This window comes from Ornithorhynchus anatinus, chromosome X1 (assembly GCF_004115215.2).
Source record: "Ornithorhynchus anatinus isolate Pmale09 chromosome X1, mOrnAna1.pri.v4, whole genome shotgun sequence".
NCBI lineage: Eukaryota > Metazoa > Chordata > Mammalia > Monotremata > Ornithorhynchidae > Ornithorhynchus > Ornithorhynchus anatinus.
The window spans coordinates 13,923,606-13,950,315 of record NC_041749.1 but is presented as its reverse complement, the minus strand read 5'-3'; the positions used below and the strand labels follow the sequence as shown (position 1 = coordinate 13,950,315).

At 45.6% G+C, this 26,710-nt stretch overlaps 1 protein-coding gene across 2 annotated transcripts in view; it reads right to left on the bottom strand.

Annotated features, from left to right (window-relative positions):
- The window catches only part of MEMO1 (mediator of cell motility 1), a 79,646-nt gene that overhangs the window by 26,421 nt on the left and 26,515 nt on the right, over window positions 1-26,710 (bottom strand). The window contains exon 3 of one of the 2 annotated variants that reach the window (XM_029050214.2): window positions 6,328-6,396. The exons of the other annotated variant lie outside the window; for it this stretch is intronic. Within the exon in view, the coding sequence (XP_028906047.1) occupies window positions 6,328-6,396 (69 nt within the window). The remainder of the gene's footprint in view (window positions 1-6,327; window positions 6,397-26,710) is intronic. 2 annotated transcript variants of the gene reach the window in all.

The window sequence follows — 26,710 nt, the reverse complement described above, 5'->3', positions numbered from 1 at the left end:
GGGTTTACAGTCTTTATCCCTATTTTTATGGATGAGGCAACTGAGACACAGGAAAGTTAAGGTGACCTCCCCAAAGGTCACACAGCAGACAAGTGGCAGAGCCAGGATTAGAACCCAGATCCTTCCGACTCCCATACCTGCACTCTATCCAAGGATAAGGGTCACACTGCCTCTAGACCTTTCTGCTCCCGACCATCTCCCGTTATGCCCCTGCCTCCCAAGAGCGCTCTGGACAATCCCCACAGGCCAGACAGAAAAGTCTGGCCGGGCTCCCAAACCAATTGGGAAGCCCACTCCGATGCAATCTCGAGGCAAAAATATCATGTTTCCATTCATTCAACCTACCATTTTTCTCCCCAACCACACTGTTTGCAAACAGCAGACCGGGGTTTTAGAAGAAACAGTTTGTGCACGAACGCCCGGCGTCACAGAAGATGAGTAAGTGGGACTTTGCAAGAAAGCAACCTCCACGGGACAGCAGAACTGGGTGCGCTACGGAAAAAGATCGAAGCCCTGCGGTCCTTGAGACCGAGCAGCGCTACGCCGAAATGTCTGCATTTACGGCTCAGGGATGTGGTTTGAAATTCCAAAACCTTAATGACATTTTATATACCTAATACTGGAAAGGAGGGTGGTCGGCAGCTGGGATTTCCCGCTTTTGGAATTTCAATGAAGGATTTGCTGATTTGACCAAGGGTGGGACTACCAGGAGCTGCAAAGGGCCTATCCACCCTATGCTTCCCACCGCAATCCAGCCAACCATGAGGAGTTGGAAGGAAGCTTCAGAAAGTATTTTTAAACTGTTGAATTTGGATGCCTTCATTTGGAAGGACACCTAGTTCTGCTTATAATGCCATAGTTGCGTTTCTGAAGAACCTCTTGTGCAGAAATATTGTATTACAGAAACTACTGGTTCAGTGGGATTTAACTGATTAGGGGATAAATAATAATAATAATTAGTAGTAGTAGTATTTGTTTAGCACTTACTAGGTGACTAGCATTTGCACTAAGTGTTGGGGCAGATACAGGATATTCAGGTCAGACCCAATCCCTGACCGACATGAGGGCTCATCATCTACGGTGGAGGGAGACTGAGCCTTGAGTCCCCATTTTACAGAAGAGGAAACTGAGGCACAGAGGTGACTCACCTAAGGTCACAGGACAGGCAAATGACAATCAGGATTAGAACCCAGGTCCTCTGATTCCAAGGGCCATGCTCCTTCCATGAAGCCTTGCTGCTTCACAAGGTGGTTCAAGGATACCACTATGGACATGTCTTGACCAAGGAATTTGTGCTATTGTTCTGTATTATGTGCTGTCAAATGACATTCGAGCGCTTAGTCACTGTTCTATAGTATATCTATCATATAATAACATTCAAGTGCTATGCACACAATAAGCCCTCAAGCTATGAAGCAGCACGGCCTAATGGATAGAGCACGGGCCTGGAAGTCCAAAGGACCTGGGTTCTAATCCCAGCTCCACCATATGCCTGCTTTATGATTCTGGGCAAGTCACTTAACCTCTCTGTGCCTAGTTATCTCATCTGCAAAACAGGGATTAAGCCTGTGAGCCTCATGCGGGACAAAGACTGCATCAATTTGCTTGCATCTGCCTCAGCGTTTAGTACAATGCCTGGCACTTAGTAACCGCCTACCAAATACCACTAGTATTAAAAACTTTATTTTACTACATCAAAGGCAGCCCTGAAGAGTCACAAAAACACAGAGCAACACAAAGTCTGGTGCAGCTTCACTAAGGCTAGTGAAGTTTTGTGGGTTTGAGGGAGAGGTGGGGAAGCCCAGCAGCAGTACACCGAGGCCGATGCTATACACACGGGTACAACTCTTCCTTCCGAAGCTAAATCTCTACCTGCACCAATAGAATTCCAGGTCTACCTACCCGGTATGTCGGGCTGCAGGAAGAACATTCCATAATTCCCTCAACGGATTCTATCACAACTGCACAATGAAAACACACGCAACAGAAGAGCTGAATGGCTCCTATTTTGAACGGTTTGACTATTTCAACTACTGAGTTTATGTATTGGTCTGTCTTCCTCCTCCGAGCTTAAACCGTGCATCCATAAGGGCCGGCAGTCTTCTCGGTAACCTACCAGCCCTTAGTATACTGGGTCTTCAACATCTGGTTCTGAGGATGACGATGGCAGGGGTGATGGTGATGCGGCTTTTGATTTTATGTTTGTAATAGAGAAAAATGTATTATATAAAACACCTAGGCATTCATTGTAATTGTTGCAAAGTACTTATCAGGAAGACGGAAAACCTGCAAAAAGTACGTACTGCGGTTATCTCTGAACGGAAACAGGGTTTTGGGATATTTGCAATATTTAGATACAGATTTCAGATCTCACCCTGGGAAAAATCCAAAGAGAACAGCTCAGACACAGTGTCTGTCCCATAGTCTAGCTGTAAAGACCCAGAAGGAATTGGTGAAATACTTTATCCTGCCATTGGATTTGCCCTGTGCAAAGCCTCTAACTTTTCTTTCTTTCTCTTCCCTGGACTTTTCTCTCCTGTTCGTTTTTATTCTGTGTAGTCCTCTGCCTTCTAAACAATATCCTCAACCGCTGCTGCTTTCAAAAACGGCACAACTACAAACCACTCGGTAAATTTTCCGATCACAATTATTTCATTTTGCTTTCAAGGACTGGGAGAGGGGTAGGAAAGGACGAAGCAATTTAGAAGAGAACACGCTGGACAGACGGGAAGGCAGCAATAGGAAATCTGCTGGAATCGACATGACCTTGAAGTATTCCTCAAACTCTGTGGTTCTTACAGAAAGGGAGTGTGTCTACTAACTCTGCTGTATTGTACTCTCCCAAGCACTTCACACAATGTTCTGCACACAGTAATCACTCAATAAATATCATCGATTGGTACAAAAAAAACAGATGAAGCAGTAGTCGATATCTCGACACAATACAACTGATTTCAACATAGCGAAACAAACACCATCACTGAGTAGGATTATTTAAAATAAAAGTCTACTCTAAGACAATCTCATAGAAATTAAAACTAATTGAGCATGTTGGGTATGAGTAAGGTGATTTTTAAAACATGACACTTGAAAATTCATAGTTTTTTTTTTATTACAAAACTGCCTTACATCAAACTGTCTAATAAATGGAAAATACTATTTCTGAATGGTGCATCGCAAATGCTAAGCTGCAGACAAATATCATTAGCACAAAAACACAGAAGTGTGGCCAACTTGAACAGCTGATGGGTTGTCAAGTGCTCACAATTTATATTCTTAAGTATGGAGAAGTTACAAGTCAAATTTCATTTTATATTAGTAAATATTCATTCATTCAATCATATTTATTGAGCGTTTACTGTGTGCAGAGCACTGTACTAAACGCTTGGGAAGTACAATTCGGCAACAGTTAATAGACAATCCCTACCCAACAATGGGCTCACAGTCTAAAAATATTCATTCTGAAGTATCCGGTGCTTTAGTTCTATAAAGATTTTGAAATACGGGACATCCCCCACAAGGACTGGTGCCAAAAATGTCCAATAAGATCAATTTTGAGCACAATTTAAAATTTTTTTGAACAAAAAGAATATGGCAGAAAATGGCAAAACATGCTCCCACTAAAGAAAAACAGGTTGACCAAAGTGGAGGAAAAAACCAAAAACAAAGAAAGGAGTTTTTGTGACCTTGCGCAAGTCATTTATCCATTCTGTGCCTCATTTTCCTTACCTGTAAAATCAGGGTTAAATACCTGTTCTCCCTTAGATTGTGAGCCCCATGTGGGACAAGGTCTGTGTCAGATCTGACTGTATTGTGTCTATCCCAGGGCTTAGCACAGTTCTTGGCTTCTCGAGCTGAAAACTAATTGCTGTTGGAAATAATTTCACACCAGTCTGTCGGCTATGATTAGGCTGCCCATATTATTTGTGCCGAAAAACAGGTCAAAATCTCCAATTTGTGCACCTTTCCCCTTCTTGCTCAATAATGTGAGTATGTGACTGGGGCGGGTGGGGAGGAAGAAGAGTAGGGAGGGAGGGAAAGAATGTAGGAGAGCTAATGTGTGTCAAGTCTTTCAGTTGTGTAGAATTACAAGTCCCATAAGGGTGTAAGACTTAAACTGAGTAAGAACCAAAGTGACATCAACATTTAATATGAGCAGGAAGAGCTGAGACTTTAGCCAGGCAGTCCCGATCCCAGGACGTCTGTACAGTCTTTTCAAACGGTCAGGTCAGACTCAAAAACCCTGGGACACTCCCAGTTACAAACGTTAGGAAGTTACTGCTTCCAGTCAGTTTATTTAACAAATTGAGAAGAGCCGCATGGCCTCCCGGAGACAGCCTGGGCCTGGAAGTCCGAAGGACCTGGGTTCTAATCCCGGCTCTGCCACTTTGCTGTGTGATCTCGGGCAAGTCACTTCACTTCCCTGGGCCTCAGTTCCCTCATCTGTAAAATGAGCATTGAGATACGGGGCAGGGACTGTGTCCAACCTGATTAATCTGTATATGCCCCGGCACTTAATACAGTGCTTGGCACCTAGCAGACACTTAACAAATACCATTAAAAAAAAAATTGGAGGAGCCCCACTGGTGCCAAGTTTGTGAAGCAATCACCAGGCCTCAGAATCACCAAATCACATCCTGGGGTGAGCTCCTCCTCAGCCTGTTTTTGGATCATTTCCAGTCTCTCAGGCTGCTGCAGCCAATGAAACAGGATTTTCCCGTCTGGGCACTTGACGCCTCCTGTCTGTCTGTCGCGGATGAAGGATCTCCAGCATAAATTGGCCTTCTAGAGACTGCAGGGAAGTAAGCTGCCTCTTGTAAATAAGTCACATGGTGTTCCCTAAAGAGAGGGGGGCGGAGAGGCGATTTGCACAAAGTGCCACTTGGATCACAGGCACTTCAGTCTGCTCAACTCTCTAATTTCAGAAAAGTTCTACACAACCGACCAGGGTTTGCCGATAAGTGAAATAACAGGAGTATTTAGAGCTGACATGAATTATTTCTGCTAAGCTGCTTCACACCTTCTAGATTTTCTGATGAGAAACCATCAGTGGGATTTCTTGAGCACTTATTGTGGGCAGAGCACTGTGCTAAGCGCTTGAGAGAGTAAAGTACAACAGAGTGGACAGATGCATTCCCTGCCCTCAAGGAGTTTACGGTCTAGATGGGGAGATGGACACGAAAATAAATTACGGGTATGAACACAAGTGCTGTGGGGCTAAGGGTGAGGTGAATATCAAGTGATTAAAGCTTGAGGAGAAACGTGGCCTAATGGAAGGAGCACGGGCCTCGGAGTCAGACGATGTGGGTTCTAATCCTGGCTCTGCCACGTCTGCTGTGTGACTTTGGGCCCATCATTTAGCTTCTCTGTGCCTCAGTTACCTCATCTGTAAAATGGGGATTGAGACAGTGAGCCCCATGTGGGACAGGGACTGCATCTAACTTCATTACCTTGAATCAACCCCGGCACTTAAACAGTGCTTGGCACATAGTAAGCACTTCAATACCACAACCAACAGAAATACAAAATTAAAAGGTACAGATCCAAGTACACAGGTGATGCAGGAGGGAGAGAGAATGGGGAATTGAGAGCTTAGTCTTGGAGGAGATGTGAATTTAATTAGGCTGATCACGAGTTGTGTAACTAAGAGCAATGGGGATTTCCTTTAATACATTTCTAATACATTTCAAATGCTTATCTATAAAACAGATCTTACTTTACATTGTTAAAGAAATGAAAGTTATAAGGCAGGTTTGAACATTTCAATAATTGACAAGAACAAAACATATAGCTTGGCCTAAATCATACTGAGCCCCTGAAAATATTCTGAGCTTTCTTTAAAAATGTTCCCCCCACCAAGGTATTTGGGAAAAACGTATATGAAAAATGTTTTGTTCTAAGGTAGAAATATATGTATTTGGAAATCTGTAAACTGGGAGTAGGGAAGTCTTTAAAAGGAAGAATCAGTGGTATTTATTGAGCACTTACTGTGTGCAGAGCACTGTGCCAAGCACTTGGGAGAGTATGATAAAACAAAATTGGCAGACACATTTCCCTGCCCACAAGATGTTCACAGAATAGGGAAGTAAATATACACTCCTGAAAATACCCAATGACCCAATCAAAATCTTGGGGTTAAAAAGTATGTGAAGTTCTTTGAAATGCTATGCATTTTAAGATTTTTAATGGCTCAGATATCTAATGGCCACACTTTAACAATAACAACGAGAGGTAATTTGCAATCTCTGACAAATTCATCATTTGGCAATTCCCAACTGTTCCCCACTTTTTAAAAATAATCAAAACATTAAAGTCTGTATTACTTACGTAATAGAAGGATCCACTTGTTTATATGCATGGGCTGCGCATGACCCACAGTAAGTATATCCTGCATGGCTACAAAACAAAATAGATTTTTTTTTTTATACGAAGATGATTTTTTTTCTAAAGGGAAAAAAAAGACAATTTAATGAATGATCAAAGAACCAGCACTGAGACACCGACAAGTGCTCTCCAGGGTTGAAGGAAGCTGTGGGTGGTACTTGTAAAAGGGAGAGCTGGGTCGATTCGGAGCTGTCAAATACAATGTGTTCTGAATTTTATTTTAAAATATATTTTGTCCTTTGTGTCTCTGCCACGAGACGCAGGTAAATGAAAGGAAATTTCCAAGGGTATCTTAAATGGCTAATATGACACTACCACCTAAGGCCTTTGATCTCAAGAACGACGAACTGGCTGCTCAGTTCTCGGCTAGCGTCCTCAGCCCTTCTCATTCGGTCTGACTGGTGGTCTACGCTGACCTAATGTGACAGCCGGGGAAAGGTGGAAGATGAAAATATACAGTCCACCAAAGGGATAATCAGGCTCGGCATAATCAAGTCCATTACATCTGAAAACCTACGCACGGTAATAAAATCGAGAGGGTTAAGAAAATTAACAGCGATTACATATGCCCAACTACAGTGAAAGCTACGGCTGAATCTTATTAAAATGACGTAGTCACCAAGAGGCACTGTGATCATCGAGAAACGCCATTCTGTTGAACTAACAAGCGCATGAATTACAGCGCTGCATGAACAGCGTTCCTCATGAGACGGAAAGTAGTTACATCCCTCGGGAGAAAGCCACAGAGTCTACAAGATTTGTTCCACGACTACAAATGTTTCTAAGTGTTCCCTCCCTGAGCCTCCCCCCCAAATCCTCTGTGGTTCCAACGCTCGACGAACCCCTTCGTATTCCACGGAAAGGGCCGAGGTTCAGGCCGGTGTCGATACTGATTTGGCTCATTGTTTTCCTTAATGATAACCGTAATAACCACGAGCAGACCTAATATTAATTTTACCGCGACAGTGGCAAAGCTGTTTAATCTCACTCGACAAAAGATAATATTCCCGATGATAGATTTTCTGATTTTTTTTCAAATTTAACTCAACTTAGCCAGGACACATGGAGAACACTACTCCCGGATGAGACCAAGTCTCCATCTCACACTGCCCCGGCCTTAAGAAAAGATACATTTGCAGCGGTGGGGTCCACGGTGTTAGGAGTTAAAAGCTCGATGGACTCACATCCTCTCGGCCTTCCTTCGTCCCAGCCTCGGCACCCTGGACCGGTGGGGGTGACAACACGTGCAGGAGGGGACTCTGGAAAGGGCTCAGCCCAGCCACACACACACACGGCAACTTTCAGAATTGCAAAGTTTCTTTTTCTGGCTCCTGAGCAAATGGACTTTGATCTGCCACAGGAGCCACTAAGGAAGTTGATTGTACCAGTCCTGCTAATGGATTCCAAAAAAATCCACCAACCCACAAAACATTCGCTAGCTTCACCTCCTCTTCAGCCCTTTTTGGATTCGGGACAGATGCCATTTGCTGCTCTCCCTACCATCACTGCAGGCATTCTGAAGATTCATTCATTTATTCATTCAATCATATTTATCGAGCACTTACTGTGTGCAAAGCACTGTACTAAGCACTTGGGAGAGTACACTGTAACAATAAACACACACACTCCCTACCCACAACAAGCTTAGAATCCCAGTGCAAGACTCCTTTTAAAGTAAGTATTGGTGATGTTTTTCTTTGTTTATGGTATCTGTTAAGTGGTTATTATGTCAGGAACTTTAGTTAGTGCTGGGATGGATACCTGAATTAGGTTGGACATAGTCTCGTCCAATACAGGGCTAACGGTCTTAATCCCCATTTTATAGAAGAGGTAACTGAGGCACAGAGAAGTTAAGTGACTTGCCCAAGGACACACAGCAAAGCGGCAAAGCTGGTATTAGAACCCAGCTCCTTCTGACTCCCAAGCCGGTGTTCTATCCACCAGGCCACGCTGCTTCTCTTCTGGAACAGAATCACATGGACTCAAGCAGAATTGTACCAGTCAACCAAAATATTAAGGAAACAGTAGAGGGTGAAGACCCTTCTTTTACATAACTAGCTTGTAAACATTTATTAATCTGGTCCTCGTAGTTGTAGAGCACAATATACTTAATATTACCTTAATCTTCCTTGCCCAACAATCACACTGTGCCAGATGGGGGCAAGAGGACAAAGGAAGAAACAGCAAGTCAGGCAGAACAAATTTTCCCATTTGGGCACAAAGGTAATGGGTAGGGGAAGCAGCGTGGCTCAGTGGAAAGAGACTGGGCTTCGGAGTCAGAGGTCATGAGTTCGACTCCCGGCTCTGCCACTTGTCAGCTGTGTGACTTTGGGCAAGTCACTTCACTTCTCTGTGCCTGTTAACTCATCTGTAAAATGGGGATTAACTGTGAGCCTCACGTGGGATAACCTGACTACCCTGTATCTACCCCAGCGCTTAGAACAGTGCTCTGCACATAGAAAGCGCTTAACAAATACCAACATTATTAATGGGTGATACTTTTCCCAGATTCCCTGACACTTTCCTTAATAATAATAACAATAATAATGATGGTGGCATTTGTTAAGCGCTTACTATGTGCAAAGCACTGTTCTAACCGCTGGGGAGGATACAAAGTGATCAGGTTGTCCCACGTGGGGCTCACAGTCTTAATCCCCATTTTACAGTTGAGGGAACTGAGGCCCAGAGAAGTTAAGTGACTTCCCCAAAGTCACACATCTGACAAGTGGTGGAGCCGGGATTTGAACACTTCCCAGCCCGGGGTCTTTCCACTGAGCCACGCTGCTTCTCTGGGTTCCTTTAGCCACCCTTCCTCCCTCCCTCCCCCACTTCTCTCTCCATTGCCTTATTCTTTTCAGGTTAATCTGCTGTTTCGCTCCACTCTTCTTCCTCCTCTACCTGATAGAAATATATAAATATTTAGTAGCCAGAGCACGTTACAGAACCAAGTAGAAAGGTTTTGCACTTCTCTCCGGTTTCTCAGTATGCTATCAACTCTGTCTGTTTCATGAGATACCTGGCTACCTGAGATGTTCAAAAAAGATCCACATTTCTGTATGAAACTACATATTAAGCTGCAGTTACGTTCAAGTGGAACAAAATGGGCATATCAAAGCAGAGGTATGAATATAGTTAATGATCGACGGCCCAAAATTTGTCAGGCATTGTATTAAACCAACAAGACAGGCTTCCTCTTTGAGGATCTAATTTTTCTGAAATAGACAAATTATTCTATAGACTCAGTAAAATAAAAACAGGGATCTCTGACATTTGTTAATGAACTGGCACCAGAGGAGGTCTGAATTCTTTTTTATAAAATCACTCCATCTGACCTTCAGTTACCACAAAAATCAAAACTGAAGTCATCAATGTTTAGGATTGGCACTTGTGGCCCTTCAAACTCTTTTCTGAGTACCCACCCCTTTCCTTTCTTTTGACCGGTCAAAACTGGAATCAGCAAAACATGAAAACTGAACTGAAAAGAGACCGAAAGGCTACTTAGAGAAAGGCAAAGGCGTGGGTGGGGGAGGGGATAAAGACGGGGAGTGTTTTCACAGCAAAACACCCTGCATTTCAGTGAGAGGGCCATCGCAGTAGAGCTGACATTTTCAGGAAAGAATACTGAGCAATGAATAGGCCGTTCCAAGCCCTTTAAATTTAAGGCCAAAGATTCATTTTGAAATACTATTCTTTCCTTATTAAGTAAATATCTCCATGGCATCTCTGGCGCTTAAGGGCACCCTAGTGGAAATACAAGAACTGTATGAAATAAAATTAAAAAGTTCAGCTCCAAAAATGCAAAAAGGGTAGCAATGCCTGTGCCTTTCCTCTAATACAATGTAACGATCATTGAATTGGATCTTCTGGGCAGGCGGGGGAGGAAGTACACAAATCCTGAAATAAAAGCTCCAAGCTAACTTAACAGGAAACATCTCGATAGTACATGTCTATTTTACTATCGTTATTATTGTTACTACTAATAATAATAATAATAATGTTGGTATTTGTTAAGCACTTACTATGTGCAGAGCACTGTTCTAAGCGCTGGGGTAAATACAGGGTAATCAGGTTGTCCCAAGTGAGGCTCACAGTCTTAATCCCCATTTTACAGATGAGGTAACTGAGGCACAGAGAAGTTAAGTGAGTTGCCCAAAGTCACACAGCTGACAAGGGGCAGAGGCGGAATTCAAACCCATGACCTCTGACTCCCAAGTCCATGCTCTTTCCACTAAACCACGCTGCTTCTCAGTGTGGGAACTATTAATTCCCAACACACGAGGAAACTTTATGCACCTGTAGAGAAGCCCAAAGGTGCATGTTAGGCCTCAGAAGAACCTTGGCCTTCCCCCTCCCCGTCTAATGACTCTCCTCAAGCACATCCCGTCCGAGACTAAAAATCCCAGCTCGGCTGAGAATAGCATATAAGGGCATTTTTAAGGGCTTACTAGATGCCAAACACTGTACTAAGCGCTGGGATGGATACAAGCTAATCAGGTTGGACACAGTCCTTGTCCCACAATGAACTCATAGTATTAACCCCCTCTCTTATGTATGAGGTACCTGTAGCAAAGAGAAGTTAAATGACCCGCCCAAGGTCACGAGCAGAGAAGTGCTGGAGCCAGGAATAGAACCCAGGTCCTTCTGACTCCCAGGCCCGTGCTCTCTCCACTGGGCCACACTGCTTCTCTTCATGCTTAATTGTCAAAGGGATTCCCAGCAATGAGACCCTGTGAGACAGGGAGAGGAAGAGATCGATAATCTCCACTTTAAAAAGTGAAAATCAGATGCAGAAAGCTGAAGAGAAATGCCCAGCTGTACATGTAAGGCAATCTGGAGCTAGAATCCAGGTTTCAATTCCCAGGCTCAGAGTCTTTCCAACAAGCCCCTTAAGCCTCTTTTTTTAAAATGGTATTTGTTAAGTGCTTACTATGTGCCAGGCACCGTACTAAACACTGCAGTAGATTAAAGCCAATCAGATTGGACACAGCCCCTGTCCCAGATGGGGCTCAAAGTCTTAATCCCCACTTTACAAAGCAAGGTAACTGAGGCACAGACAAATGAAGTGACTTGCCCAAGGTCACAAACGGACATGTGGCAGAGCCAGGACGAGAACTCAAGTCCTTCTGACTCCCAGGCCTGTGCTCTAGCCACTAGGCCACAGTGCTTGTCCTCGGCCTCTCCCTTCAATCAGTCAATCAATCAATGGTATTTATTGAGCGTTTACTGTGTGCAGAGCACACTAATCGCTTGGGAGAGTGCAATATAACAGAGTTGGTAGACACGTTCCTTTCACCCAACAAACTTACAGTCTGGAGCCTCAAGGACGGACACGGGAAACCCAGATTTTAATCATGGTTCTCCCACTTGCCTGCCGTGCGGCCTTGGGCATGTCACATGAGTTCTCTGTGCCTCAGTTCCTTCATCAGTAAAATGGCTCCCTCGTTCTGTGAACCCCATGTGAAGAAGAGACTATGCTTGATCTGAATGAATTATATCTACTCCAACGCTTGGCACACAGTAAACAATTACCAAATATCACAATTATTATATTGGGACCATCTTCCTTGGGACTAATCCATGATAAACAACTCAAGCCTACGAGTGGGGCTACAGAAGATATTAGAGAAAGGCTAATAATAATAAAAAATAATAATAATGGTTTGTTTTGAGCTCTTACTCTGTGCCAAGCACTGTACCAAAAGTTGATGTAGATATAAAATAATCCAGTTGGACACAAACCTTTCCCCGGATGTGGCTCACAGTCTAAGTAGGAGGGAGAATGGGTATTTAATCACCATTTCACAAATGAGGAAACTGAGGCAGCAAGAAGCTAAATGATTGTCTAAGGCCACAAACCAAATAAACTGCTGAGCCAGGTTGAGGACCCAGGTCCTCTAATTCCCAGGCCTGTGTTCTTTCCACTAGGACACACTGCTTCTCTAAGTTTAGAGTTATTATACCCAGCCCTTAGGATTTCTTTTCAAGGAAGGCAATTATCACACTGTTCCTAAGTATCCTGCTGACACTGTACTGGGATTGATGGACCAAAGGACTGACCTGGTATTGTCAGAATCAGCGTAGTCTAGTGGAAAGAGCACGGGCCTGGGAGTCGGGTGACCTGGGCTCTATCACGCACTTGCTGTGTGACCTTAGACAAGTCACTTAATTTCCTTATGCCTCCGTTCCCTAATCGGCAAAATGGAGATTCAAAACATGTTCTCCCTCCTACTTAGACTGTTGAGTGGAACTCGATTAACCTACAACAACCCCAGGGCTTAGTACTGTGCTTGGCACTTAGGAAACACTTAAATTCCATAATTATTACTGGAATATGATGACATTTTAATTCTAAGCCAGTGCGGGGAGAAGAAATGGCAAGAGGGAGCACTCAGTAAAGTAGGCTGGGCTCTCCAGCAGCATGGCAGAGTGGTTAGAGCCCGGACCTGGAAATCAAAAGGTCTCCGATCTGTTCTGTCCCGGCTCTGCCACTAGTCTGCTGTGTGACCTTGGCAAGTCACTTCACTTCTCTGTGCCTCAGTTCCTCATCTGTAAAATGGGGATTGAGAACTGTGAGCCCACACGGGATCTCGAGTCGATTTCACTGCAATCACCCCAGCGCTTGGGACAGTGACTGGCACCCAGTAAGCGCTTAACAAATACCATCATTCTTCCCTATCACCTTGACAGAACAGTCTAACCTCCTTCCCGACCTTTCTCCCACCACCACCTACAGCAAAGCATCCATGCCAAGGAATTTCCAAACCCAACAGGAGAAGACTTCATTTACTGGGAAAAGTACAAGTAGAAGGTGGGGGAAATCTGAGTAATGAAGAAAACTTGAGAGGAGATTTTCAAAGGGATGGATAAGGCAGAAAAGGGAGGTGCTCAAATGGGGCCAATCCTCCCCACAGACTCCCCATTCCAACAGCTATAATCATGTTGGCATTTGTTAAGCACTTACTATGTGCAGAGCACTGTTCTAAGCGCTGGGGTAAATACAGGGTAATCAGGTTGTCCCACATGAGGCTCACAGTCTTAATCCCCATTTTACAGATGAGGTAACTGAGGCACAGAGAAGTGAAGTGACTTGCCCACAGTCACACGGTTGATAAGCGGCAGAGCCGGGATTTGAACCCATGACCTCTGACTCCCAAGCCCGTGCTCGTGAAGGCCTCCGTCTGGCGGCCTCGGGGCTCTATTGTACTTTCCCAAGCGCTTAGTACAGTGCTCTGCCCACAGCCAGCGTTCAATAAATACGACTGAATGAAAGGCAGCGAAACAGAAAAAAAGGCGGTTAAGCGAGGAAAAAGTGAAGCGAGCTCTCAAAGGAGATCAGGTGTCTCTGAAGACTGGAATCCGGTCGGGGCAAATGTTGGAAGCTACCTGCTCTCTCCTTCTCCCCTCAAGAGGGTGAAGTGATACCAGAGCACGCAGACAGCTTTGGGCCCTGGTAATTTTCCGACTTGCACATCAATGCGCTTGCAGGGTTTCATGAAACCTATCCAGCTACAGTGACTACATGCTAGCAAATTATGCATTTCTAAGCATCAAGGAGGCTCCTTCCTGCCTGTGGAAAGAATGGGAGAATCAAACTCAATAATTCTACATCTTCCATAACAAGAGCTCGCCTAATCTTTTTTTTTGTTTTTGTGGGGGGAATTGCCCTTGGGTTGTTTTGTGTTATTTGTTAAGCAGTACATTCTGGACACTGTATTAAACGCTGGGGTAGATGCAAGCTAAAGAGGGTGGACAGAGTCAACTGTCCTCATGGAGCTCACAGTCAAAGCTCATTTTACAGAGGAGGTGACAGAGTCAACTGTGCTCATGGAGCTCACAGTCAAACCCCATTTTACAGATGAGGTAACCGAGGTACAAAAAAGTGAAGGAACTTCTCCAAGTTCACCCAGCAGACAAGTGGCAGAGCCGGAATTAGAACCCAGGTCTTTCACCCTCTCAGGCCTCTATCCACTTGGCCACGCTGCTTCCCATTTTGTTCCCAAATTGTGATGGACCCCTCGGAGCTTGGATGCATTCTCCTAAATACCACCGAGGCTCACCGGGCTAAAAACACGACTAAAAAGTACTGGTGGTTTTTCCTCCGAGTTAAGCAAGACAAAACTCTCATCTAGAAACCTCTTGCAGTCTTTACAGGCAGTGGAATAGCTGCTCGTACATGGCCACCAACTACATTCCAAGCGCTTAGTACAGTGCTCTGCACATAGTAAGCGCTCAATGAATACTATTGAATGAATGAATGAATGAATAATAATTGTGGCACCTGTTAAGCGCTTACTGTGTGCCAGGCACTGTACTGAGCACTGGGATGGATACAAGCAAATCGGGTTGGACACGGTTCCTGTCCCACCTGGGGCTCACCGTCTCAATCCCCGTTTTACAGATGAGGTAACGGAGGTGGATGAGGTAACTGAGGCACTGAGAAGCGATGTGACTTGCCCAAAGTCACACTGCACCCCAACATCTAATCAACTCCTTCCTTAAAGCCTGTGCAACTAGAGCTATTTGCCCTTGAAGGAAAAAAAAACAAGTCTTTTCCCCTCTGCCAACTTGTTTCTGCCTCTACAGCCAGGGGGAGAATCAGTCTCAATAATTAGAGTTCTGTAGCAATTCCAATCAATCGATATTTACTGAGCACTTACTTTGTACAAAACACTGTAGTTATGTGCTGGGGAGAATGCGTTCCCTGCCCACAAGAAGCTTACATTCTTAGACAAGGAACTTACAGTCTAGAGAGAGCTTAGACTCTGTTGTGGTTGTTTTACGTTGTCGAGTCGTGTCCGACCCATAGCGACGCCACAGACACATCTCTCCCAGAACGCTCCACTTCCATCTGCAATCGTTCCGGTAGCGTATCCACAAGTTTTCTTGGTAAAAATATGGAAGTGGTTTATCACTGCCGCCTTCCATGCAGTAAACAAGTCTCTGCCCTCGACTCTCTCGCGTGCCGCTGCTGCCCGGCACAGGGGAGTTTTGACACGTAGCAGTTGGCTTTCCACTCGCTAGCCACTGCCCGAGCTAGGAATGGAATGGTCAGGCCTCTGCTTGACTCTCCCTCCTGCAGTCGTGACTGGTAGAGGACTGGAAACCCTCCAGGTGCAACCCTGAGAGGGGGCTTAGAGTCTAGAGAGAGCTTAAAGTCTAGAGACACCGTAGTCTAGAGAGAGCTGACAGCCTAGAGAACTGAACAATTTTCCAAGGAGCTGCACAACAATTTTGCTCTTCATTTCTCAGTGACTCAGAGACGGATACGGTGTTCGAGAGCTTGAGAATACGGACAGAGCTGGGACTTAAATTCCCCTGACTTCTGAGTTTTTCGACCTGTTGCTTAGTCACTGAGCCAAGCTCTTTCAATTTCCTCATTAAATGGCACCCTTGAAAGGAGAAGAGAAACTGAGGCCGCTCAGTGAATACTTTAATAGGAGATTCTCAAAAAGCAACCCAGCTTTCCCCACTGATGAAATACTTGCACTACAAAGCTGAAATCGAGATCCTATAGTATTCACAGACCATTATTAAAGCATATATCCGTTTTCAAAAATGAGAACCCTCAAGCACCAGGTAACGGCATCTGCGCCTCACACCTGACATTCGGGAAATGCAGCGGAATAAGAACAAATCAACTACACTCATCTCAATGAATATTTCTAACCAGCAGTCAGCTCCTAATTAACTGCAGGAAAATCCAGGGGGACATGGAGGAAAAGGGACTGAGGAGAGGGAGACATGAGGAGGGAAACGGAGAAGAAAGAGAAAGAAAAATTAATAACCTTCAGTAATTGAGCACTGAAAGGAGCTTCCGTAGAGCAAATAAGACAAATGTCTTTTAGATCTCTTCTCCCTGGTAAGACCCTAAATCTTGCCAAGGAGCAAAAAACCTAAGAAAACTAGCTAAGGTAAATTCAGGGAATCCCCAGACAAGAAAGGAAAAGTCACAGCTACGTCTTGGAGCAAACCAACCCAGCAAACATGTTGGTGATACCATGCCTTCATTTCCCCTAACCCTTAAGAAACCGAGAAAGATGCTCAATATCGATCGATGGTAATTACTGAGTGTTACTGTGCGCAATGCACTGTACTAAGCACTTGGGAAAGTACATTATAAAAGCGCTGGCAAACATGATCCCTGCCCAGAAGGAGTTTAGGGAGACAGACAATAAAACAAATTTCAGAAAGAAGAAATCGAAGAGTGAAACTGAAAGAATACCAGGACTGACCGGTGGAAGAACACTAAAGGCCGCCCAAGAAGTCATAGAAATTTGACTTTCAGAAAATAAAAAGTCAAAGAGCACAAAGCAGGATAAGGCTATGATAAAATTAACAAATCTCTTAAGAATTCATTTCCAGAGATGACAGAGCAGTTAAAGATGCATTTAGTCCTTACTTTAAAATCTGACACAGGGCATGTGGAACATGGTTGATAACATCTCTCAAGGAGGATTAATTATGTCAATCAGTCAATTGCATTTATTGAGCGCTTACTGTGTGTGGAGCACTGTAGCAAGCACTTGGGAGAGTACAGAATAACAGAGATGGTAGACATGGTCCCTGCCCACAATGAGCTTACAGTCTAGGGTGGGAGACAGATATAAATAAATTACAGATATATACGTAAGTGCTGCAGGGCTGAGGATAGAATGAATAGAGGGTACAAACGAAGTGCCAGGCTAAAACAGTGGGAGTTGGGAAGCAGGGTAGCCTAGTGGAAAGAGCAAGGGCACACTCTAATACACTAAAATGACTATATTTTCCCATAACTACACACTGTCACAACAGTATTGTTAGGGAAAGACAATATCCAATCTTTTTAGTATAGTGGAAAGAGCGTGGGCTTCTGAGTCAGAGGTCATGGGTTCTAATTCTGGCTCCGCCACTTGTCAGCTGTATGACTTTGGGCAAATCACTTAACATCTCTGTGCCTCAGTCACCTCATGAGGAAAATGGGGATTAAGACTGTGAGCCCCACGTGGGACAACCTGATTACCCTGTATCTACCTCAGCACTTAGTACAGTGTTTGGCACATAGTAAGTGCTTAACAAATACCATCATCATCATCATCATCATCATTTAAAGGGACTCACCTCTCCACTAGGGACTAAACTGGAAGCCAGTAAACCCGTGTTTGAGCTCCACCTCTTCCAACGGCCTAGCGTAGAAAGCATCACCATCCTCTGTCTCAAAGCCCATAACCTCGAGGTCGTCCTCGACTCATCTCCCTCATTCAACCCATATATTCAATCTGTCGCTAAATCCTGGCAGTTCAACTTTCACATCACTGACACGCCTGCCGTTCCCCTCACCATCCACATTGCTGTCACAATAATCCAAGCACTTGGATGCTGCAGACTCCTTGCTGATCTCCCTTAACTCTGCTGCCCTGATCATTTTTCTACGAAACACTTCTGTTCACATTTCCCCACTCCTCAAAAACCTCCAGGGGTTGCCCATCCACCACCGCACCAACCAAATACTCCTTACCATCAGCTTTAAAGCACTTAATCACCTTGTCTCATCCTGCTTTACCTGTCTGATTTCCTACTACAACCCAGCCTGCTCACTGCTCCTCCAATGCCAACCTATTCACTAGACCTCAACCTCACCTATCTCATCACTGAACCTTTGCCGACATCCTGCCTCTGGCCTGGCACTCCCTTCCCTTTCACATCTGATATATGTTCACTCTCCCCACCTTCAAAGACTTACTGAAGGCATGTCTCCTCCAAGAAGCCTTCCCCAACTAAGCTCTCATTTTCTCTTTTTTAATGGTATTTCATGCTACACTACTCTAAGGGCTGGTGTAGATAAAAGTTTATCAGGCTGGATACAGTCTCTGTCCCACATGGGGCTCGCAATCTAAATAGGAGAGAGTAGGATTTAATTCCCATTTAACAGTTGAGGAAATTGAGGCACACGGAAGTTAAGTGACTTATCCGAGGTCAAAGAGCAAGCAATTGGTAGAGCCAGGATTAGAAACCTGGACCTCTGACTCCCAAGCCTTGGCTCTTTTCACTAGGCTACCCTGTTTCCCGACTCCCACTCTCACCGTGTCGGCCTCGCAATTGGATTCGTTCCCTTTATTCCCTCTATCCTCAGCCCCGCTGCACTTACGTATATATCTGTAATGTATTTATTTATATTAACATCTGTCTCCCCCTCTAGATTTTAGGCTCACTGTGGGCAGGGAACATGTCTACCACCCCTGTTATTCTATACTCTCCCAAGTGCTTACTACAGTGCTCTGCACACAAACGTGCTCAATAAATACGACTGATTAACATAATTAATCCCTCCTCAAGAGATGTAATCAACCATGTTCCACATACCCTGTATCAGATTTTAAAGTAAGGACTAAATTAGAAAAGATGTGTTGTAGAAGTCCCTGAGTTAAAGATGAGTAAACTATCGACAAAATTAAGAGAACCCACTCTTCATTATGATTAGCTGGCCACAGGCACAAAAATGCTTAGACCTGTCAAAGACGAGGTCAGAACATCTCCTGATAGTGAACACAATTAGAAACCTGGCCAGGAAGTGGAGTGTTTTATGCAAAATCTTCTGAGACGTCTCTTGGGAGAGAGAATCTTTTCCCTTGAATTGTGGAAAACTACTGACAGCTTTTACCCTGATCCGGTCTCCTCAATGGACATTCGAAATCTGGGCTAAGGGAAGGAGGTCAGAGGATAAGGTGATTGGTAATAAATCACGGAATCAAACAGGGTGTATCTGTGAGTAGTGTCCTTGTGTAGCCGGGCCCTTGATAGGGAAGGTGCTGGGAGGAAACAAATAATAACTGTGGTATTTGTTAAGCGCTTCCTATGTGCCAAGCATTGTTCTAAGCGTTGGAGTGGATACGAGCAAATCAAGCTGGATATGGTCCCTGTCCCACATAGGTCTCACAATCTTAATCTCCATTTTACCGATGGGGCAACTGAAGCACAGAGAAGTGAAGTGACCTGCCCAAGGTCATACAGCAGGCAAGTGGCGGAGCCAGGACTAGAATCCAGGTCCTTCTGACTCCCAGGCCAGTGCTCTATCCGCTAGGCCACGAGAGCGAGAGGTCTGGTTATTCTCCCGGTCGCCAGCGGATCCAGAAGCTTATCGTGGTTTTAATTCTCTGAATGTGTACTCTGTCCGCAGTGAGAAAAGCACACCTTCCTCACTGGGATTGCGGTCGAAATACTTGTATTTCTTTCCTAGTAATATGCTCACCGGGGTGAAATGGGTAGCTGAAATGTTTGCATTTCTGAAACTGTTGGCTTTACGTGTTTGCTCTATCAATGTAGAGTCTTATAAATTGATGTTTAATATGCTGAGTTCTACTGGTGAAGCCTCCAAGCTTAATCACATGCCCTGGTGTCGGGGAAATAGAGAGGATTAAAAATGAAAAATTAAGAGGTCTTGTAAGGCCTAAATGGAATATCCGTCAGGCATGAAATCAGAGATCTAACACTCTGTTCGGCAAGGATCCTATCTACAAACTCTGTTCTACTGTACTTTCCCAAGTGCTTAGTAATAATAATAATAACAATAATTATGGTATTTGTTAAGCGCTTACTATGTGCTGAGCACTGTTCTAAGCGCTGGGGCAGATACAGGGTAATTAGATTGTCCCACGTGGGGCTCACGTTTTTTAATCCCCATTTTTACAGATGAGGTAACTGAGGCACAGAGAAATTAAGTGATTTGCCCAAGGTCACACAGCAGACCAGTGGCGGAGGCGGGATTAGAACCCATGACCTCTGACTTCTAAGCCCGGGCTCTTTCCACTAAGCCATGCTGCTTCTCTTATAATGGCATTTGTTAAGCGCTTACTATATGCCAAGCACTGTTCTAGGCACTGGAGGAGATACAAGGTAATCAGGTGGTCCCACGTGGGGCTCACAGTCTTAATCCCCATTTTCTAGATGAGGTAACTGAGGTACAGAGAAGTGAAGCTTTCCTCTCCACCCAAACGGCTACCTTACTGCTACAGGCTCTTGTTATATCCCGGCTAGACTACTGTGTCGGCCTTCTCTCCGACCTCCCTTCCTCCTCTCTCGCCCCGCTCCAGTCTATTCTTCACTCCGCTGCCCGGCTCATCTTCCCGCAGAAACGATCTGGGCGTGTCACTCCCCTTCTTAAACACCTCCAGTGGTGGCCCGTCGACCTCCGCTCCAAACAAAAACTCCTCACTCTAGGCTTCGAGGCTCTCCGTCACCTCGCCCCTTCCTACCTCTCCTCCCTCTCTCTTTCTACGCCCACCCCGCACGCTCCGCTCCTCCGCCGCCCACCTCCTCGCCGTCCCTCGGTCTCGCCCATCCCGCCGTCGACCCCCGGGCCACGTCCTCCCGCGGTCCTGGAGTGCCCTCCGTCCTCACCTCAGACAATCTAATTCTCTTCCCCTCTTCAAATCCCTACTTAAAACTCACCTCCTCCAAGAGGCCTTCCCAGACTGAGCTCCCCCCCTTTTTCCCTCTGCTCCCTCTACACCCCCCTTCACCTCTCCGCAGCTAAACCTTCTTCTCCCCCCTTTCCCTCTCCTCCTCCCCCCTTCCCATCCCACCCCCTCGGCACTGTACTCGTCCGCTCGACCGTATATATCTTCATCACCCTATTTATTTTGTTTATTTTGTTTAATGAGATGTACATCACCCTGATTCTATTTAGTTGCCATTGTTTTCACGAGATGTTCTTCCCCTCGACTCTATTTATTGCCACTGTTCTTGTCTACCTGTCTCCCCCGATTAGACTGTAAGCCCGTCAAACGGCAGGGACTGGCTCTATCTGTTGCCGACTTGTACATTCCAAACGCTTAGTACAGTGCTCTGCACATAGTAAGCGCTCAATAAATACTATTGAATGAATGAATGAAGCAACTTGCCCAAAGTCACACAGCTGACAAGTGGCGGAGCCAGGATTAGAACTCACGACCTCTGACTCCCAAGCCCGCGCTCCTTCCAGAGAGCCACGCTGCTTCTCACACCGTGCACTGCACCCGGTAAGCATTCAATATATACCACGGATTGACTGATTTCATAAAACCTCTTTTTCCAAAGATAATCCCCACAAGGGCCCGATTCTCCCCTATTTAACTGTGGGGCCCAGCACAAGCTGCAGAAGGGAATATTGCTCAGGCTTTAAGAGAGTATGGGGTTATTGACTATGCTGCTTCCTCCTCCCCCGCCTCCACATTACCTCACTCAGAAGAGACTCTCTGGAAATGAAAGTAGTTAGCGTTATTAATCAACAGATTTTAATTTGCCCGTTCGACTTCGGTGAGTTTAGGAACGGCTGCAATTCACCAGCCCTTCTTCAAATGTGCCAGCACGCAGTAAAATAGCAACCAAACACTTAAGAAAAGTACAATTAATAAATGGCGTGAGGCTTCAAAAGATACAAAGGAAAGGGTTGTACAATCCAATCTCCCAGATCCAGACCTCGAGCTTATCCCCATCGATTCTGGCAGACGCCGAACTCCCGCCAAGCTGGGACCCGAGAAGCAGTGTGGCCTAGTGGACAGAGCCCGGGGCCTGGGAGTCAGAAGGTCCTGGGTTCTGATCCAGGCCAATTGTCTGCTACGTGACCCTGGGCAGGTAACCACTTCTCTGGGCCTCAGTTACCTCATCTGTAAAATGGGGATGGAAAAAAAAAATTACAGTCCTTATTAAGCACTTACTATGAGCCAAGCACTATATTAAGTGCTGGGGTAGATTCAAGGTAGGTTGGACACAGCTTCTGTCCCACAAAGGGCACCCACTCTTATTCCCCATTTTACAGATGAGGTAACTGAGGGCCAGAGAAGTGAAAAGGCTTGCCCAAGGTCACGCAGCATGGGAGCCCCATTTGGGACAGGGACTGTGTCCAACTCGAGCACTTAATACCATATAGTATCTGCCATATAGTAAGCACTTAAATACTGCAATTATTATTTTTATCATTATTACTATTAACTCCTAATTGCTAGCTCCTAGTATCTAATCCCTCGCAATCCCCCAGGACCTGCTTCCCACATCGTTCTTCCTCCTGGGGAAGGAGGGATGGATCCCAGGAAATTTTCAGTCCATGTGGCTCCACTACTCCACTCTCAATTCCCGGCCTCCATGAAACTTAGGAAAGCCTCTTGTGGGAAGGGAACATATCTGCCACCTCTGTTTTATTGTATTGTCCCAGGAGCTTAGTACAGTAAGCGCTCAATAAATAGCATCGATGGATGGATAGGAGTGAAGTTTGCCCTCCCAGACCATATTTAAAATCAACAGTGCTCCGCACACAATAAGTGCTCGATAAATACGATTAAATGAATGAATGAACCTGTTCTCTGGGTGATGGGGTCGCCAGGAGCAGATGGATTCCCCCCTGCAGACAGCAGTCACTGGGATCATATCTGCCAATTTTATTATACTGTCCTTCCCCAAGTGCTTACCACAGTGTTCTGCACACAACCAGGCACTCAGTAAATATACACCTAGACTTAACTGAGGCCCAGAGAGGTTAAATAACCCGCCCAAGGTCACACAGCAGACAAGCGGCAGAGCCGGGATTAGAATCCAGGTTCTTCCGACTCACACAGGCCCGTGCTCTATCCACTAGGCCGTGTTGCTTCTCTGAGATGGTCTAGGGGCTTGGAAAAAAGATTTTTAACTTTAAAAAAACAAACAACTATCCTTCAAGTACCATGACCTCCCGGCTCAACCAGAACCACCTACGCCCAAGCCTTCACCCCACCCACAACCCTTACGTGCATTCGTTCAAATTTATTGAGCGTTTACTGAGTGCAAAGCATTGTACTAATGGCTTGGGAGAGTACAATACAAAAATAGACACATTCCCTGCCCACAAGGAGCTTACAGTCTAAAGGGGGAGGCGGACAATGTGACTAAATAAATAAATGCTACGGACACAAGTGCTGTGGGGCACAGGCACACAGACACACACACACACACACCAACACAAATACAGGAGTTGCCTTTCTGGCGGAGCAAAGACAGGTGAATAGGTAACAAAAGAAAAGAGTTTTGAATGACTCAAAGCTTGAGGTGGCTAGCGAGGCACACTCAATCATCTGGTCCTGCGCTTCTGGTTTTGGATGGGTCTTGCAGAACTTCCATTTCTGTCCCTATTTCCTGCCATAATGCTTGCAATCCCTACAGGGCTTTGACCCCCAACTGATAACCTCAGCTCCAGAGCAAGGCTTTTCACCCTTTTGTCTTATCTAGTATTGAGGGACAACTTAAAGCCCTCTTTAAGAAGAAGAAGAATAATGACGGTATTTGTTAAGCGCTTTCTATGTGCCAAGCACTGTTCTAGGCACTGGGGTGGATACAAGGTAATCAGGTTGTCCCCCGTGGGGCTTGCTGTCTTAATCCCCATTTTACAGACGAGGTAACAGGCAGAGAAATTAAGGGACTCGCCCAAAGTCACACAGCTAAGTGGAGGAGCCAGGGTTAAAACCCACAATCTCTGACTCCCAAGCCCGGGCTCTTTCCACTAAGCCACGCTGCTTCTCTTTTCCTCGGCTCGCTCTCCCCTCTGCGTCGTCTAGGCATTTGGATCTGTGACCTTTGTGCATTTGATATCTGCCCCAACTCCACAGCACTTACATGCTTTATCTTTAAATTATTTCCTATAAATGACATTCATATTAATGTCTGTCTCCCCCTCTAGACTGGAAGCTCGTTATAGGTAAGGAACATGTCCGCTTACTGTTGTATTGTACTCTCCCGAGCGCTTAGTACTGCTCTGTACGTAGTATAAGTGCTCAAGAAATACCACTGCTTGGTTGATGACTGCACCAGCTAAACCGCCATTCTATGAATTCATTCATTCAATAGTATTTATTGAGAGCTTACTATGTGCAGAGCACTGTACTAAGCGCTTGGAATGTACAATTCGGCAACAGATAGAGACAATCCCTGCCCAATGATGGGCTCGCAGTCTAATCGACGGTGATCGGAAAGAACGGATGGTGATTTTCTTATAGACACTATTAACTACAACCGTACTCTTTCATCGTCCTACTGTTTAAAGGAATTGGCTGCCAAGTAAGCCAGACCCCTAAGACACGGTAATAGAAGTGGGACAGTGTTTGCTGCGGCCTAATCCTGAACTCTGGGTTGGGACCTAATGGTACGGCTGAAGGTTTCCTGGCTGCCCGGGATTTCTTCTAACTACCGGTGGCTCCGAAATAGCACGTCGGAAACAATGTATTTTTTGAGCTGGGAGAAAGTCTCAAAAAATCATCCAAAAAGACCTGGAAAAAGCAAACAACAACCACCTGTCCTTCTACAATCTCTAATTGCCCCCGATCTTGCAGATATTTCTTAGGAGAGAAAATTGATCTCATCGCCAGCTGGGCTGCGATCGCCAAGCCTCTGACTGGCTCAGAGACATGGTTAATAATGATAATTATGGTATTTGTTAAGCGCTACGTGCCAAGCACTGTCCTAAGCACTGGGGCATGGACCCGGTCCCTATCCCACACGGGGCTCACAGCCTAAGTACAGAGGAGAACAGGCAATGAATGCCCACTTTATAGATGAGAAAACCGGGGCACAGAGGAGTTTCGTGACTTGCCCAAGGTCACCCAAGAAGGCTAGGGGCAGAGCTGGGATTCGAACCCATGCCCTCTGACTCCCAGGCCTGTGCTCTTTCCACTAGGGTTGCCCGGGAAAGCTGGGACTTGTGCTACGAGTAACCTTCTGCTGCTTGCCTTTCTGCCTCTCAGATTAGCAGAATTTATTACGTACCTAATGAGCACAGAGCATCTGGGGGTCCAAAAGATGCAAAAGGCACAATTTCCAGATGAGACGGTAGCCATCATTGACAAATAAACCGTTAAGAGATAACGGATACCAACGAATAGATAAATAAATTATAAAAAGTAAAACAAACGAGATCTAGCGTGGCTCCCGGGCTGGCACGAGAAGCAACATGGTGCAGTGGATAGAGCACGGGCCTGGGAGTCCCGGCTCCGCCACTTCTCTGCCGGGTGACCTTGGGCAAGTCATTTCACTTCTCGGTGCCTCAGTTACCTCACCTGTAAAATGGGGATTAAGACTGGGAGCCCCACGGGCGACAGGGACTGTGTCCATCCTGATTACCTTGTATCTGCCCCACCACTTAGAACAATGCTTGGCACATAATAAGCGCTTAACAAATACCATAATTATTATCATTATTATGACGTGACAAAGCTGTAGGCCCTCTAGGTGGGTAAATTCCTCTTGGGGCAGACCAATTCTGTTACATTTTACACTCCCAAGCGCTTAGTACAGTGCTCTGCACATGGCGAGCACTCATCACGTACCATCGATCGAGTGACCGTGGCCAGGGATCGTCTACACCTACTCTTCTCTTTCTTGCTCTCCCAAGCACTTAGTGCCGTGCTCTGCACGCAGTAAGCGCTTAACAAATACCCCCGATTTATTGATCGATGATAATATATGGGAAGGAGCCAGGGAAAGCCTCTTGGAAGAAGTTTTGGGAAGAGGAGGCCTGTGAAGAAAGTGGCCTTGCAGCGAGGAAGGAGATGCTATTAACAATCAATCGATCGTATTTATTGAGCTCTTACTGCGTGCAGATCGCCGTACTCAGTAAGCTCGGTGTGGGCAGGGAATGTGTCTGTTTATTGTTATATCGGACTCTCCCAAGTGCTTAGTATAGTGCTCTGCACACAGTAAGCGCTCCATAAATACGTCTGAATGAATGAAGCTTGGGAGAGGACAGTAGAACACAGTGAGTAGCCCCGATCCCTGCCCACAGCGCGCTTACACTGGCCTGTCCCCCCTCCCCTCCTCGTCTCCTGGGCACCAGTGACTACGACTTCTCCAAGCCAAACCTGCGGGCTAATATTCCAGGGGCAGGGAGGAGAGGTCCGTCACCAACTTCCCCTTCCTCACCCGCCTACCAAGCTACCACGGCTGCCTCGGTGACCCTCTCTGCAGGAAGAGAAATGGGGAAGGCAGCCAGGGCCGATGGGACAAAACTCCTGCTTTTAGCCAGGGAAGTCCATGATAATAATAATAATGGTATCTGTTAAGCGCTTACTGTGTGCCAAGCACTGTCCTAAGAGCTGGAGGAGATACAAAGTAATCAGGTCATCCCACGTGGGGCTCGCGGTCTTACTCCCCATTTTCCGGATGAGATTACTGAGGCACAGAGAAGTTTAGTGACTTGCCTACAGTCGCACAGCTGACAAGGGACGGAGCCGGGATTAGAACCCACGACCTCTGACTCCCAAACCCGGGATCCTGCCACTAAGCCATGGAAGGTGGGCCAGAGCAGAAGCAGCTGCAGTATGATCTCCTTGGGCCGTCTGGCTCCCCTCACACA